Source organism: Passer domesticus, chromosome 4 (assembly GCF_036417665.1).
Source record: "Passer domesticus isolate bPasDom1 chromosome 4, bPasDom1.hap1, whole genome shotgun sequence".
NCBI lineage: Eukaryota > Metazoa > Chordata > Aves > Passeriformes > Passeridae > Passer > Passer domesticus.
Window position 1 is genome coordinate 44624318 of NC_087477.1, and position 16020 is coordinate 44640337.

A 16020-nucleotide genomic window follows, 5' to 3' on the forward strand; every position below is an offset into this window, starting at 1 on the left:
TAAGCACAAGAATTTAAAGGGAAGAAAACAATTCACTTCTCTGGCAGTTGTAATGGTCTACATTTCAGAGGCCCAAGCCATTATTCTCAGAGTCGCATTTTAGGAGTTTTTTATGAGTGCACATAGTAATAATTGAATGTTAGGAATGTGCTAATTTGAACTTCAAAACATAGTGATTTGTTGATATAAGCACACCAAATTGAGTATAGCCTCATCTCAGCATTCAGAAATACTTCTGGAGTATTCAGAATGAGTCGCGCTTTCAATAATCTGTGAAAGTCAATTGGTTGAAGTACGTTGCATCAAGTTAAGAGAACCTTCCTACTTTGCTGAAGTTAGGAAAGCAGTAAGTGAGAAATGCAGTCAAAAGAATGAGATAATTGTACAGGATTTTACTTGCACACTGATAACTTTCTATTTTTCTGACACCTCAGATCAGAAGAGTTCTTTATAGCATGTCTGAGGACCACTGATCTCCTAAGACTGAGATACTGGAGATAACAAGGCCAGCCAATTCACAGACTGGAGTGGCCAACAAGGAAAATGGTAAAATGCTTATAGAATCAATTTTTTACAATTTATTTTGACAGGAATTCCAGCCCGACATGTTCTTTTCTTTGTTCTCCAGAGTGTTCTTGTGCTGGGGGTTTTGTTTTATTGATTAGTTTTGATTTTTTTTTTTTTCAAGAACTAACTCTACTCTTATTTCCATTTTAGTACCTCAGTTTCTCAGTCTTTCAGAAATTCCAAGTGAGTAAAAAGAAGAAAAATTGCTGCAAATAACTTGAAATATAAAAAAATTTAATACTTTTTTAAAAATCACACACACTACAACACTGCAGGTGACCAGTCAACCTAGCAGTGTACAGCAAAGCAAGGAGTAAAGAAGTGTAACTTAGAGAGAAAACCCAAGTAATTCACCATACTCTCTTTTCACCAAAACTTGTTTTTCGAAGTTTATAATATGTTCATCTCCATCTTGATTAGTCAGAACTGTGGTTGTACTATATCACCTGCATAATAAGTCTTTTGGTTTAATGAAAGAGACAGATCTCTCAACTCTACATACTTAGCTTTATTACAGAGACCTTTTTTTTTATTTTGTCATAAATAGATATTGTAAATAAATTTAAACTGTTGTCATTTCTGGGAAGTTAGTAGGCGTTATTCTACGGTTTTTGGGGATTAATCATCCTGGCTTTGTACTTTTGCATATATTCAGATCTACACAAAGAAAAGATGTGTCCACCTGTTTTCCACCACTTTTACGGTTAGAAAAGAAGAAATCGCATTTAAAATATCTTTTTAAAATAACAATGCAAGAGTTTTCCAAGAATATTCCTGTTCGTTTTTACTTCCACAAGTAATTTCTTCTACATTTACATTCAACTTCTTTGCAAACTGAACCTCCTCTTTTACATCAGTTCAATAAGCAAATAAAAAGGGCTACCATTTTAAAATTATCTGACCTTCAGTTGTAATCTTACGTACAATCACTTTTGCAAGAGACAGAGAATTAAGATCATTTCTTCTTTGATTTATCCTGTGTCTTTTAGAAATAATACTTTATACAATATTCTGCACTGAAAACTCAAGTCCTTAAATTGTGCATCATAAAAGAGTACTTAAATACTGCAAATACCAAAGCTTCATCAGGTGAACTCTGCATGAACATTTTGTGTTATCACATTATCATGCGCCACCATTCACATTTCAAGAATTTCTTTAACTTCAAGCAAGGTCCAGAATGTTTTGTAAAAAATTTGTATACAACTCAGGAAAATATACTGAGCATGCAGACTGAAAATGGATTTACAATGCATCCTAGTGTCACAGCCCTTTGATCATCCAAACAATAGCATTGTTCACGAAAACAACCCTTTTTAGCCTATGTACCCAGATTTTCATCTTTCAGAAACAATCATGCAAAACAGGCACCACAGACTGGCCCCATCCACACATCACTCATGGTATGAAATATTACAATGCACACCCACATCCCATGAGGCTCAAAAATGCCTTCATTGCCACCATCACCACTAATACTTGTTTGTAGAGTAAAACAACTAAATAAATGAAGCAATTATTTTATTTTCTTTTTTTTTTCCAACACTGGAGTGAAGTGTGAGATTTTTTAATTGAAGGCAAAGTAATATATGATTGCACAGGTTGGTTATGCAAAGAGAATATCAAGACCACTGTAATGGCTATACATATTGCACCTAGGCTTACGTTCATTCATCTGTGAACCACAAAAATGAATTAAGTTCATTAATAAATAAGGAGTATAAAGACCAAAAAAAAAACCCCAAAAATGTGACAAAACAAAAAACCCAAACCATCACAAGCATGTAAAATGTCATAGGAGACTCTGCTGATTTCTCCTTTTTTTTAACTACCTATTCTCTACAAGTAGTGGACATAAGCAAAGCAAGTGTAACTCTACTTTTTCAAAGGCATCAATAATTTCAGAATACTTCTAAACTTTTTAATATTTTAAAGGAGTCATAAAAAAATAATCTTAAAAAAATTAAACTGTGAGGTAAATTTCCATAACATACAGAATAGGTAAACCCCACCCAATGTAAGTGAGGAAATGCCACCAGTTGTGACATTTGCCAAATCAACTGGATTTATGTTTCAGGCAAATCCTGAGACCATTTCAGAACAACATTCAAGCTTACATCATACTATTTGTATAAACACTGTGTTTTCAGAAGTTTTTTTTTCACATTGGCAGGGGTGAGGGGTGTACGTGTGGTCTTTGTTTTTTGTTGATTTTTTTTATGGTTTACTTATTTCAAACTTCTAACCCAGTATTCTCTTCCTTGGGCTACCTTTTACATCTTTCTTGCTTGCAATATAACAACTATTCATCAGACTGATTTCAATGAACCTAATCTTCATTAAACTCAGTAGGGAGGATTGAATTAAATCCTGAGATTACTGAAATGATAGTGTTAGAGAAACTCCCATATAAGCTAGAAGATTTTCCCTTTCCCACAGTAATCTTTGGCACTTTGGGATTTTTTTGCAAATGAAAATCTGGAACACATAATTTTTAATTTCCTTTAAAAAATTAATTATAAAATACTGTAAAAATGAAAGAAAGCATTAACACTCATCTATTGTATGTGTCATTTGTTCTCACTCAACTATCTAATTTATACCAATTTAATGTACTCAGTATTATTCAGGGATTTAAAATCTTTTACCAGTTTGGGGTTTTTTTCCCCTACAAGATTTATCACAAAAGTATGTTTTTCCAACTACCATAGCTAAAATGTCTGCTTTAAAACTTCACCATACAGTAAAGAAGATAGATATATTCCCAGTGTGGCCATTCACCACCTGCTTAAGCAAATACACTTCAAGATGCTTCTACAATTGTGATAAAGTGACAGCAAATCTAAGAGCACACAGAGCTCATATTCTAAAATGATGATTATACAACTATAGTTTGCATCATAAGGGACCAATAAAAATCTTTATGTTCTGTTTGAATGGCAAGGACTTGTATAAAAGAGAAGATGGAATAGGAAAATAACAAAGAACTAATGCATTGAGCAGTTGCCTTAAATTTAGAAGCACTAATGAAATTTCTTGACCATAATTAGTATCTAACACTGCAAGGATATTTTCCCCTCTTTCAGACTTCTTTTTTTTTAGTGATATACAAGGCTTGCCATTTTACTAGATCCCAGGAGTGCTTTTTTCTCATTTTCCAGGTGGGATTAAGAGTATGGAGTGCTCATGATTAACAACACTTCTGCTATTCTCCATGCATTTAGATTTTTATTCTAATTATCCAAGTGATGACTGGGAAATGCTAATTCATAACTTCCTCCTTGCACAGTGAAGTATCCCAACAAACAGGCTGAATACTAAGTCAAAACTTGCAGTTTTATTAGTCAATAGCACTTTTTTATTATGTAAAACAAACATTATTAGACAGATATCAAATCTGTATTACAACACTGCTAACAGCAAAACTTCAATGCACTGCCTGTTTACCAGGATTCTTAGTAAAAACCCTGTAGAGAATACAGCTAAGAATTCTACTGCTTTAAGGACAACATCAGCAGTTTTCCTTGGCATAAATACTTTTTCTTGTAAAGATTCAGCAGACTTAGTCTCTAAATGGTGAGAAGAAAAAAAAGAATCTCCACCATCTGTTCCAGCCCTGAGGGAAACAAACTTTCCTGGCAGTATATAGTTCAGGATTTAATTGCACCCAAAGCCAATACAAATACATGCAAAAATATAACATCACTCTTAGTGAGTGGAAGTTTGGTATAATTTTATTTCAGCTTTTTCTTAGGGCTATAGTTTAACTTATTTTTGCTATAATCTGTTTTCCTTTATTTCTGTTGTTTGCTTTCAACAATTTTAAATTAAATCCACATTATCATTCCAGATAAAGAGAAAGCTAAAGGATCTAATCAGATTTCATCATCCAGTTTATCAGATTTTTTTTTACTCTGCATGAGTATCAGAAGTACATTTGCTAAGGCCTATGAGAAAGACTAGTTTCTTAATAAAAAGTAAAAACTTCAAATAATACAAATTTTATAAATTTCATATAAACTATTATAAATAATCAGTAACAAAGCTCAGGTTTCAATGACAGCAAAAGGGAGAAGTTCAAAGTCAAACAATAAAAATGAATTAGAATGAGGCTAAAATTAACTATTTTGATTTTCTGAAATTATTGATTTAAAATCAGTTTCCTCTGGAGGATTCTTTGGGCCATTCTACATAAATTTAAATATGAGCTACATTTGTTTTACCTCAGGATAAAATCCGATAATATAATCTACCTTAATTGCAGTTTATGTCAAAAGGAGTATTATATAATCAAAAATTCCATGACAAAAAATGCTGTAATTGAATCACTGATTACAGGTCTCTGGCAAACTTTAAATTATTTTTTTTTTTGCAATGTTTTCTGTTACAGAAATAACACTATAAACTCTGGTTACAGTGGTATAATTTTTTTTTTTAACTAAGGTCTATCAAAACTGCTAAGTCCTGGCAGTAAATAGAATATATACAACATTCATCTAAGTCATGTTACTTTATTTTATTTTCCTGTCTGTGACACAATTGTCAGAGTATCCTGCCCAAGTCTTCTTCTTTAGAAAGTACTTAAAGCTATTTATTTTCTGGTTACTTCTAATATGTGTTCATACTACAACTTTAAAAATTAAAAGTATAATAATAACATGAGAGCTGCCATCACAAGCATGGTGGCAGGAAGCTTTCTGTTTTCTTGTCATAAGATGAGACAAATCAAAGGGAAAAACTGGAAGTTATCTGTAGCAATCTACTGAGAAATGCAATTTGGAAGCATCTGGCTGTTGTATTTCATTATTTATATTCTGTACAATTAGATTCCAAGAAAGTTGAAAAAAATACACACTTGAAAAATATTTACAGATATTGACAATTTGCTTAAACTAGCTACTGTCAACTGAGTAGATTAAGTTTCTTTAAATCAATTTCATTTCTCAGGATTCACTAGGGTGCTACACACTAAAAATAAGCAAACAAGCCTGAAAAGCCAATGTTACATTTCTAATTTAGCTTCCTGTAAACGCCACAACTATCATATATTAAAAGAGACTAAATGGCAAGCCACAAGAGAAAGCTTTTTACTTACAGTTTTATCCACTGTAAATTTACTTACTCCATCCATTATTAGCTACTAGAGCCAGAAATGGAAATTAAATATCATTTTTGCATGCTTACTTTTCTTCAAAATATTCAGATTTTGTAAAAGAAGCTATGGCTTTTTTTAAGTTAGTATACCATACACTAGCCAACTTGAATTACAAAATATCATGCCAATGCCTTGTATATGTATCCAATTGCTAATGATTTTTAAAGGCCAACAATATGTTCCATCAGAAAAATTTCCCACAAGACCTAATGGTAATTCTGACGTTATTTAATTAAAACTTTTTAAACTTTCCATCAGATCAGCAAATGATCAGTAGTTTAAGACTTAGTATTTACTCTAAACTTAAAAAACTGTTTCTCACTTAATACAATACAATGATACAAGCCTGAATACAAGACTTCCTTTATTTACTATAAATTTATGAAAAAAAATTCAGTTTGATTTATTGCTTAATAATTTTCAATATCCCATACCACCAATTTGATAGTAAAAAACAGTTCTTTAATTCTTTTTAAGCACAAGTAGCCATTTTGTCACAACACTGTGCACTATTGTTACCTGTTTTCTTCCAGTTTTAAAAACATTTGCCATCCTCAATACTAGGCACTACCAATATTTATCTTAGAACATAAAAAAAAAAATTGTGTGGTGTTTTTTTTGGCCTTTTCCCAAAATTTTATAGAGCCTATTTGAGCACAGAAATTGAGACATGATTTGAACCATACCTGTACAAGCCTTGTACTGCTAGCAACACATCAACAATTTTCTGACAGTAATGAAAAAAGCAGGAGAACAAAGAATATTCTATTCTGTGAGTAGCACTGCCCTGTCCACGGGCCCAAGTTACCAGGTTTGAAAGGAGGGCACTAGCAGGACTATCCACTGATTACACTTTACCAGAACTCTACTTCTGTTTCTCCTCCTCCGATCGCTCCAATTCTTCCTCAACAGTAACAGAAACTACTGGCTGAATTTTAGCACCCTGAGCTACATTCTGTTTCTTCAAAATCAGGTTGACAGTGTATAAGTAAGGATGTGTTTTTCAGAGAGGCTTATCTACAGAATGGTTGAGGTTGAAGGAAACCATAAGAAATCATCTGGTGCTGCTGCCCTGCTCAAGAAGGGCCACATTCAGCTGGTTGCCCAGGACCACATGCAGTCACATTTTTAGTATCTCCAAGGAAGAACACTTAACAATGTTGGTTGTCTGATTCAGTGACTTGGCAGAGACTTGAGAATGCAGATTTCAGGTTAATACAGCTTCTTTGAACAGACTCAAAACCATTACTAGAAAAATTAAAAGTTTTAAAATTTTCTACCAGTGGTAATCTGTCCATAGACCCATTTCTTAGTGTGGTATCAAACAGCAGTGATGATCTCACAAGAAATTTTAAAGTTTATTAAGTTTGTACAGAGATTAGCTAGAGAACACTAATTCTTCATCACTATGTGAATGTAGAATACATAATAGGTTAGAGCTGATTAATAGATTTATCCCAGCATTGAAGGCATCTATATACGAACATTGGGACTGTTCCAGACACTGAAAATAAAGGATGTCTTTGCAGTATATCTTTAGCCAGGCAATAAAAGCCAAATCTATATTTATAACTTGTTTTGGGAATTGCCCCATTGTCATTGCCCCATCCAACATTTAAGAGATTTGAATTCAATGCAAAGGAGGAAAGAGAGAGTAGAGTTCAAAACTTTAGATGCAAAGATAAAGAATATCATCAACAGCAGTGAAACAGGGAATGTTGAATGTTCAGTTTTTAAATTAAGCTTCTTATATGCATGTTCTCATAAATACCTTGAATTTAGCTTCACTCTGCAGATCTAGTAGCAGATATTACATATGTTGGCCTCATGTGCCAGTTAGTTTAAGCAATTTAAGGTAACACTAGGGAATTTAAGAGACAAATTTGAGACAAATCTAGCAGTCTTGCAGAGACTGTCTTGCAGACAAACCAGCAGTTTTCCAAATCTCATGAGCAACGCAACTCAGGAAAAAGAACTGTGTGGGGAAAGCAGAGTAGAAGAACAGTGATAAAATTTAGTATGGTTTCAAAGGGTATTAAAAGATCCAGCTTTCTGTTAGTTAGATCATCACTTTCCAACAAAGTGCTGAAGTAGCACACCTGCCATTAACAGTGATTTTTACCATTCTGTGAATGTGCAAATACTAATGTTATCTCTGCATGAATTCAAGATTTAATATTAATTTCTTAAGTGTTGCACTAAAGGGAAGATATGTAGATCATAGGCTGGATTAGTAATCCAGGTCTAAGAATTCCTATGTGCTATCAAATGTTCTAAGATCAAGCAGAAACTTTGAGTTCTGAAAGGTTTTTTTCAGATTTCTTTTCACAATACAGCTTGTGTTGAACATACTTCTGGAGTGATTACTGAAGCTTGACACTTTATTGGCAGCAACCTTAAGGGTGATATACGAGAAATTCAGGCTTTTAGAATGTATAATGATGTTTTTAAGAACTTCAATAGAGAAGCCAACTGATAGCCAAATTAAAAAAGAAAATACATCTCAGTTTTTTGCAATGAAAACACTGGATTGATATTCAGATTAACATACTCTAATTTCTTTTGAAAGATAGCTAATGATCAAACTTAAATTTTGTGTTTAAGATTTATATAAAAGACAAGATGAAGTATTTCTAGAAATGAAACTGGTAAAATGACAGAGATTTATATGCTTGCTTTTGAAGTATATGAACATCAGGTAAGATTAAATAAATGTCAGTGCTTCTAAATTAATGTGTCAATATTTTAAGAACCAATCTAAAATCACCAAGGGCACAAATCAAACACAAACACAAAAATTGTAAAAGTACAATACACAAAAACTTGCTCTGAATTTGTTCCTGCTTTCTTATTTCATAATTTTATTTCTTTTCTTGGAATACAAGGCAGCCTGCTCACATCCACTCTTAGGTTGCCCTGATGATTTTGAAAGATGACTTTATATCTTTTTTAAGCCATTTACTACTTTTGATTATTCCTAGTAATGTTTTCTGACCTTTTTCCAGTTTCCTCATACTTATTTTGAGTAAGTAATTTGAAAGTCAGTTTCACAGTCAGCTCTTATCCTCTCCCCTGAACAGCTTAGTACTGGGAGCAAGCTTTCCAACCTATGTTTCTACTCTGTCTTTCAGGAACACTCATGTGAAAAGCAAATATCATAGCAGTCTTTAAATATCTATATATTTTAGTAGTAAGAAATCTGAAACTCACAGACTTTTTAACAGATGAAAATATTCACCAAATGAAAATTAGAAATAAAAAAGGTAAGAGATTAAAATAATGTTATTAACATAAGGATGTCACAGAAGCTACATAAGTAAAAAGCTTACATATTAAGTAAATTTTATTCTACAAACGTTCCATAAAATTCAAAGTATATAGGAACATTTGCTACATCCCTGAGGATTCAAAGCAAATTGCCATTTGCCATAATGACTGAGTGTATCACTGAATGGAAGTAAATATAATGTAAAATATACAAGAACAGGGTGCATAGAAAATACAAGATTAATTTGTCATGGCAAGTTTTTGATCTCTCATTAGAATAATCTTAAATATTTTACATTTTTTAGATCATTCAGGCTTGAGAGCTCCTCTGAAAGTGATTGCAGAATTTTCATTCTCAAACATCCAGTTACACTGGACTTCATCTGAGGGAAATAGAGGACTCTACAGGTACACAAAATACATCTAATTCAAATTCATAGAAAAGGGGATTATAAGTAATTAGCTTCTCTGTAGAATTCATTTTGCATCTATATGAGAAGAAATTGAGACAGTTTATTGACTAACTCTCAGGGTCACAGCTGGCATCTAAACATCTAACCAAGCCAGTAGGAAAAATCGTTCAGTGTCTGATGCATCATGACACACCAATAAGTAACTGAGGGAATAATTATAGGAGTGGAGGAAAACTAATTCCTAATTTAGTATGGCCATTATCTTGATCCGTGTGAAAAATGTAACATTTGCATAACAGTTTCAATCATCAAGGAAAAACTTTCAACTTCAATTACTGTTTTGCATGTGTTCCACACATATTTCAGAAAAAGGTGTGATTTAATTTGGTGTGAAGAAATAAAGATAGTAAGTGAAAAGGAAGGAAGAGGGGAAAAGAAATAAACAAGCTACAATATAAAGCAGGTAATGCATCAGAATTTGAAGTTTTAGTTTAAAAATCAGCATGTCAGCAGAGTACAGCGTTGACACAGCTTTCACTACTTCAAAATGTATTTATCAAATGTTTCAGAAATTGCTCTCTCTGAAGGCCTTGATGCTTTTTATCTGTGTTCTATGCACAGCTTAGCTAAGGCACACATTTCTCAGAGATTTTAATGGAGTTTCAACATATAAACCAAAGAAGGTTTAGCAAGGCAATCTTTAAATTCCACTTAGCATGTAAGTGTTTAAAAGGGCAATTTTCAAACCATTAAGTAGAACTCATGATGTTTGAGATCAACTATAAATCATTTGGTTACAAGATGTATTATTCAAATAACTATAGCTACCTAGCTACTATTATAATGTTAGCTGGGTATATAGAACATTAGCTTTAAAATTTTGTTCTCCAGACACAGAATACTAGTGTTTTCTGGTAAGCTTACTCATTTAAATAAGGTTTCTCATCTCCTCTCATCTTGAGCTCCAAACCCAATCTAAAACTTAAAATTTCTGCATCAAGAAATATGTCCCCCTGAAGAGCAGAGAACGTAGAACCCAGTATGAGGATTTGAAGCACAAATACCTCAAAGCATGACCTTGTTAGAGAAAAAATACAACAAACAAAAAAAGCAAGCCACCAGCTAAGTACATTACAGTAGTTTGATCTGAAAAATCAATGATTAGCAATGAAATTAAAAATATTAACTGCTGTCTTTATACAGTGATTGTTGACACTGACTATCATGTAATAGCATCTTGCAGGCACTCCTTCCCCTCACACCCTGCCCCAGTTCAGACTAGGCTCTTCGAAAGGATTTTGTGAAAGCCTAAACAAAGCACTCAGTATATTGGTTTTCTGATCTTCTTTGAGTTTTTATCGTCTTAGAAGTAGCCCCTTGAAATGAGATCACTTGTGCTCCTAACAAGGAGGACATGTGGCAGTGCCCTTCTGACACCATCAGTATTGATGGGGCTCACCTTCTCTACCCAGGAGGAGCACTCTTAAGGGGTTTTTCCTATTAGCTTTTTAATATTTTTGACCTGTAACTGGCAGAACCTTCAGCTTTATTGAAGGCAATCTACTAGTGGCTAGCTTAGAAATGTTTTACAAAAGAAAGAAATCATATAAAAATAGCTTGATATCTTCTGCCTCCAATACCACATAGATAAAGTGGATGTTTGAAGATATTTACAAAAGATAGGAGATGTTTGGAATATAGTCACAAAAGGCAGCAATGCTTTAACAGCACTGTGCTCTACTACAGCAATGAAGCAGGTGAAATTAACATAGAAGAAACTGATATTGATAATGCCCATATACATGAAATAAGATAAAGAAAAATAACTGTTCCCATCTCATATGTTTAACACTACTGAAGTCAACATAAGATGAGAAAAAAGAAGGAAAATGAAATATTTTAATTTTCGGTGTGTAGTTATAGCCCAAGCTAGAAAACTGGAGTATCTTGATAAATAACAGCTTTCAGAAGGCATCTCACACAAAGTCAGTCAGATACCCTAGCTCTTTGCTAAAGACTGTCATTGACTAAAGGAAAAATCTACTTTTTAACTTTTTTTAATCCAGCATCTAAATTAGGTGTCTGAAGTTGAACATCATTCAGATACTCCATTGTCCACAACAAGTGTGAAAGAAGCATGGTACATTTAAAACATAAAGATGAGCTAACAAAACTTAAGGCAACCTTTGGGTTATGTTTCTACCTGAAGTACTGTCTCATTTCCATAAAAAAATATCTCTTTTTCTAAAATGAAAAAATGTAGCAATGCTATAATTTTTCCCACACATGCTCTGAAATTATTTCTGTTGTATACACCATACTACAGAACTGAAATTAGCCCCATAAATTTAAACATTCTGTGGTCTTATACTGTCATGTCTTCTACTAGAGTACTGCATCAAAGTTTTTTTTTAGAAAGAGATTGTGATGGTTAAGATGGAAGCATTCATGTTTTGTTAATGCACAAACCATTCCCTACTATATATCATACTCCTAGAATCCCATTTTTATTTTCCACTACCTCAGAACACATGCTGCCTACTTAAGGCCTAGATGTTGTGATGGTATATCAGTTGTATACAGTGCCCACAGTTAGTTTTGAACAAAGTTAAACTTTTGCTATTACTTATATATGGATTCCTGTTAGAAGATTTCCACACCCCCAGTTTAACCTATGGATACCTGTACCTCAGCATTTTTTATGAACTAGCTGAGTTTATGATGTTTTCAGGAAAAGACTAATAAAAAAGGGCTTATTAAAAACAAATTCCTCTCCCACCAAAGCCATCCTCCTTTTTTTTTTTTTTTTTTTTTTTTTTACCAGTGAAAACACACTCAAAATCTGTCAAAGTAGTCATAAATATTCAAAGTCTGCACTGGCAGAGTTTCAGAAACCTGGAAGGTGTGCTCACATTATACAAAAAAAGAGCATGTTGCAATTGTTGACATTGTCAACATAAAATGCTTAGCATAAGGTGTAGCTCTCAGAATTTGGGCTGGCATCTCAGAATTCAAAAGATTAAAAAGTAATTAATTTTGCATGCTTTGATGAGTACACAGGTAAATTTTCATTATGCAAATTCAAAGCAAGAAAGACCCATTTAGCCATTAACAAGCTGCTGATCTATCAAATTCAACACCAAATACGAGCACACGTCCTGCAACCTTCCAAAACTCCTCTGAAATCCCAAATTCGATTTTTCCTGCAACAAAGATTAACATCCTTCAGGCTTTGGGATACAAGTACATTTAGATGAATGAGATCAGCAACCACATTTGTAAGGCAAGCTGCCATAGATTAGTTTCTAAGAGACAACTGGTTTATTCAGGTTAAATGCCTAGAGCATTGAGTATAAACAAAAGGGGAAAAAAAAATCCATAAGGTATCTCTGGAGTGCAGTACTTACTGTATTAATATTTCAAGTCATGTATTCACTGTACACTCAGTGCAGACACTATAGAGATTTAATTGAACAGCTTGAAAACACATACCCGATAGCAATATTCCAAATATTGTTCAACCATGCTTACCTTTAAAGAAACAATCTTCATTGTGTACAATGGTGATCTTTTGCTTTTTCAGGCAGGCAGCCCTGTGCACTTCACAGTGGTTTTCATAGAATTCTCCATCAGACCCACACACAGGTTTGTAATGTGGCTTGCAGTGCTCAATGCACAGACACTCTGCTTGGCCAGTCTTCCCATTCACAACGCAGTGCCTGCCCAGACCACAGTACTTGTTTTCACAGGATCCAAAATGGCCATCATGACCAAAATACCCTTAGAAAGAGGAAAAAAGAAAGTTTTTATTTAATAATTACATTTTGCTTAATTGCATGCAAGATACAAAAAGGATTGATTTGAGTAAATGAAGTGAGACCACATCTTTTGTTACATCCTTGACTAATATTATATAAAGGTCAGCCTCATATTAAAAAATTCAGTCTCCTTATCATGACTTTTATACTTTTAATCATTGTCATAGGCTAACTGCAATTTAGAACAAGATCTAGTTACAAGAGTTACTCTTCATTAAAAAATTCATAGTAAATCATTACTTTTTCAATGTATATTGAAGTTTGTCACCTTAAGATTGCTATACTGTTGCATGCAATAGAACAATGTATTCCCTAGAATTTAGACCTTAGGACTGGTCTGAAACTTGGAGGGACTCATAAGGATTGAATCTAACTCTGTGCTCCTTACAGGACTACCTGAATCTAAACCACGTGATTAATAGCATCTTCCAGAAACAACACAAACTCTGACAGGCAGATAAAATAGACATTTACACATTGCGACTGATCCATGAGAATAACTAAAGCAGAATCAGGGATCTGAATCAATATGGAGGATTTAAACAAAACATGACAGAACCTCTGAGGTGGCATTACAATGACATTTCAGGAAACAGAGCATGGAAAAGCAGGACTGATATATCAAGTGAATGGTGCCTAGAAGGAGTCACATGAACCTCTGAGTGGTATTTCAATTATGACAAATGTGATTTGGATGGCAAACAGAGCTTTAAGACTGCTGCAGTAGAAATAGAGGAGCTTCTGCCGGCCACAACTTTCAGTTCCTTCTCCTCCTAAAATAAGGAAATGGATTGTCTACATTAGGCTACCAAAGCCATGTGTCTGCTCTCTATCCTATCTGTGCTGCTGCCACCACTTAAGATAAGCACTCTTGTCAGTAGCAGATCTCTTGGTGAAAGTGGAAGTTCAGTGCACAGTACTATTTCCTAATTATATGGCCAGTTTCCATTTTGACTGCCATAGAACTAACTGGCTTCTTGGCAAGAGTAAGTGCACGATGTGAAAAAGATGTGAATATGAAAGCAGAATTGTCAATTGCAATTACCAATAAATAGGTTTTCTGATAACATAGTTGTGTCATAAAATATGTATAAAAATACTAAAATGCCTCCAAATGCCAGAATAGACACTTCCCTTCACAGTTACTTAATTTTATTCTCTTGCTTTGTACTCCTAATGTCCAGAACAAACACCTGTAATTCCAATTCCTTGCAATACTTTCCTTATCCTCACATCCTAGCTGAATCCATCCTTGGCTAATCCATGTAAAAATAGCATGCAGAAGCAAATCACAATGCATAATTTGGTAGTAATTTGATCATTCTAGATTCATTTTCCACAGCAAAATACTAACATGTCAATACAATGGCTTGACACATATTTCTTCAAGCTACTGAGAATTTATGTTCTTCACTTCAGTAGCAGATATAAAATCTCACCACTTTTTCTTCTGAAGCCTATGGGTCTATTAGGCAACCACACTTTGATTTCTTGCTTTCTCACATAGCACAAATTTTCTAGACAAATGTACTACAGAAAGCACACAACCATGAAATTTGGCTCTAATGACATGCTTTCACTGTATTACTTGATAACAATTTCAGCACAAAGTTGAGAGGACTACATGCTCACGTCAGGTGTTGTATGGCTGGTATAACTAAGCCACAGTGATTTTTATACACATGTAAAGACCCAGCTGATGGTGGGTTTACCTGCTCATGCACTAAAATTACTTGAAACAGGAAAACCCAATGTCTCACCAAAATGACTGGAACAGGAAAACCCAATTCAACATTAAATTTTTCCCATAAGTTTTTAAAAGTATTCCTCCTTGTGCCAATGTGTCACCACTATATGTGAGCAACAAACATCAACTGACAGAAATTAACGCAATTTCCAATTTCCCTTATTTTCTTGTACTAAACCTAAGCTGAGATAAAGCTTTGGAGTACCCAAGAGTGCTTTACAGCACAGGTCATATATTCACATTACAGAATGTAAGAACTTTGAAATGATGGAATTGTTACAGTTTGAGGACAAAGTACATAAACCATTATTATTTATGCTTTCTGAACTGAAGATAAAGATCTCAGAACTCCATCTGACAACTGCTCTGAATTATTGAGGTGTGTGGTGACTCAAAAATGTACTATGCTGTACGGTATGAAAATAGAACTCATTTAAGACTTCTCTTGGGACTTCATCTTGGCACTGTAATTGAATCTGATGCCTGAATGCAAAACACCTTCTTTCAGATAAGGGAGAATAATTTACATTACATATATTGATATTTATAATATTGGTATTTGTCAACATATTCCAATTATGTACAGCAATAAACAAGCAACTTTTCTGCCTTAATGAAAAACTGTATTTATTATGAAATGTTTTATATATGTCTTCATTTTACACCATTAACTACTCCAAAACAATACATAAATTTGCATACATCACTGCATATGCAACTCCTTCAGCTGAAGTCTGTGGTAAAGTTCCCACTGACCTCAAGAGAGGCAGGATTTTTTCTCAGGCACTGTTCTGCACTGAGAAGGGGCAGTTATGTGGTATTTACAGTACATATTTAAGAAAAAACAGAAGTGTACTCTGAGGCACTCCACAAAACTGTGGTTACCAGATTACTCACATCAAAAAAATAAATTAAATCCATGCAATTCCAAAACAGGTGACAAAATGCTCACAACCATAAATTTAACTAAATATGCACCCAATTATGAAAATGTAAACAAATAAATCTAAAGAGGTACTGAGAAATACCAAGAAATGGGTTTAGAAATAAATT

The 16020-nt window shown here is 33.8% G+C and overlaps 1 protein-coding gene across 3 annotated transcripts in view; it reads right to left on the reverse strand.

The window, feature by feature from the left end:
- Window positions 1-16020, reverse strand: part of FSTL5 (follistatin like 5) — a 368231-nt gene that overhangs the window by 168686 nt on the left and 183525 nt on the right. For all 3 annotated transcript variants that reach the window (XM_064417538.1, XM_064417536.1, XM_064417539.1), the window contains one exon: window positions 12934-13182. In XM_064417538.1, the coding sequence (XP_064273608.1) occupies window positions 12934-13182 (249 nt within the window). The remainder of the gene's footprint in view (window positions 1-12933; window positions 13183-16020) is intronic.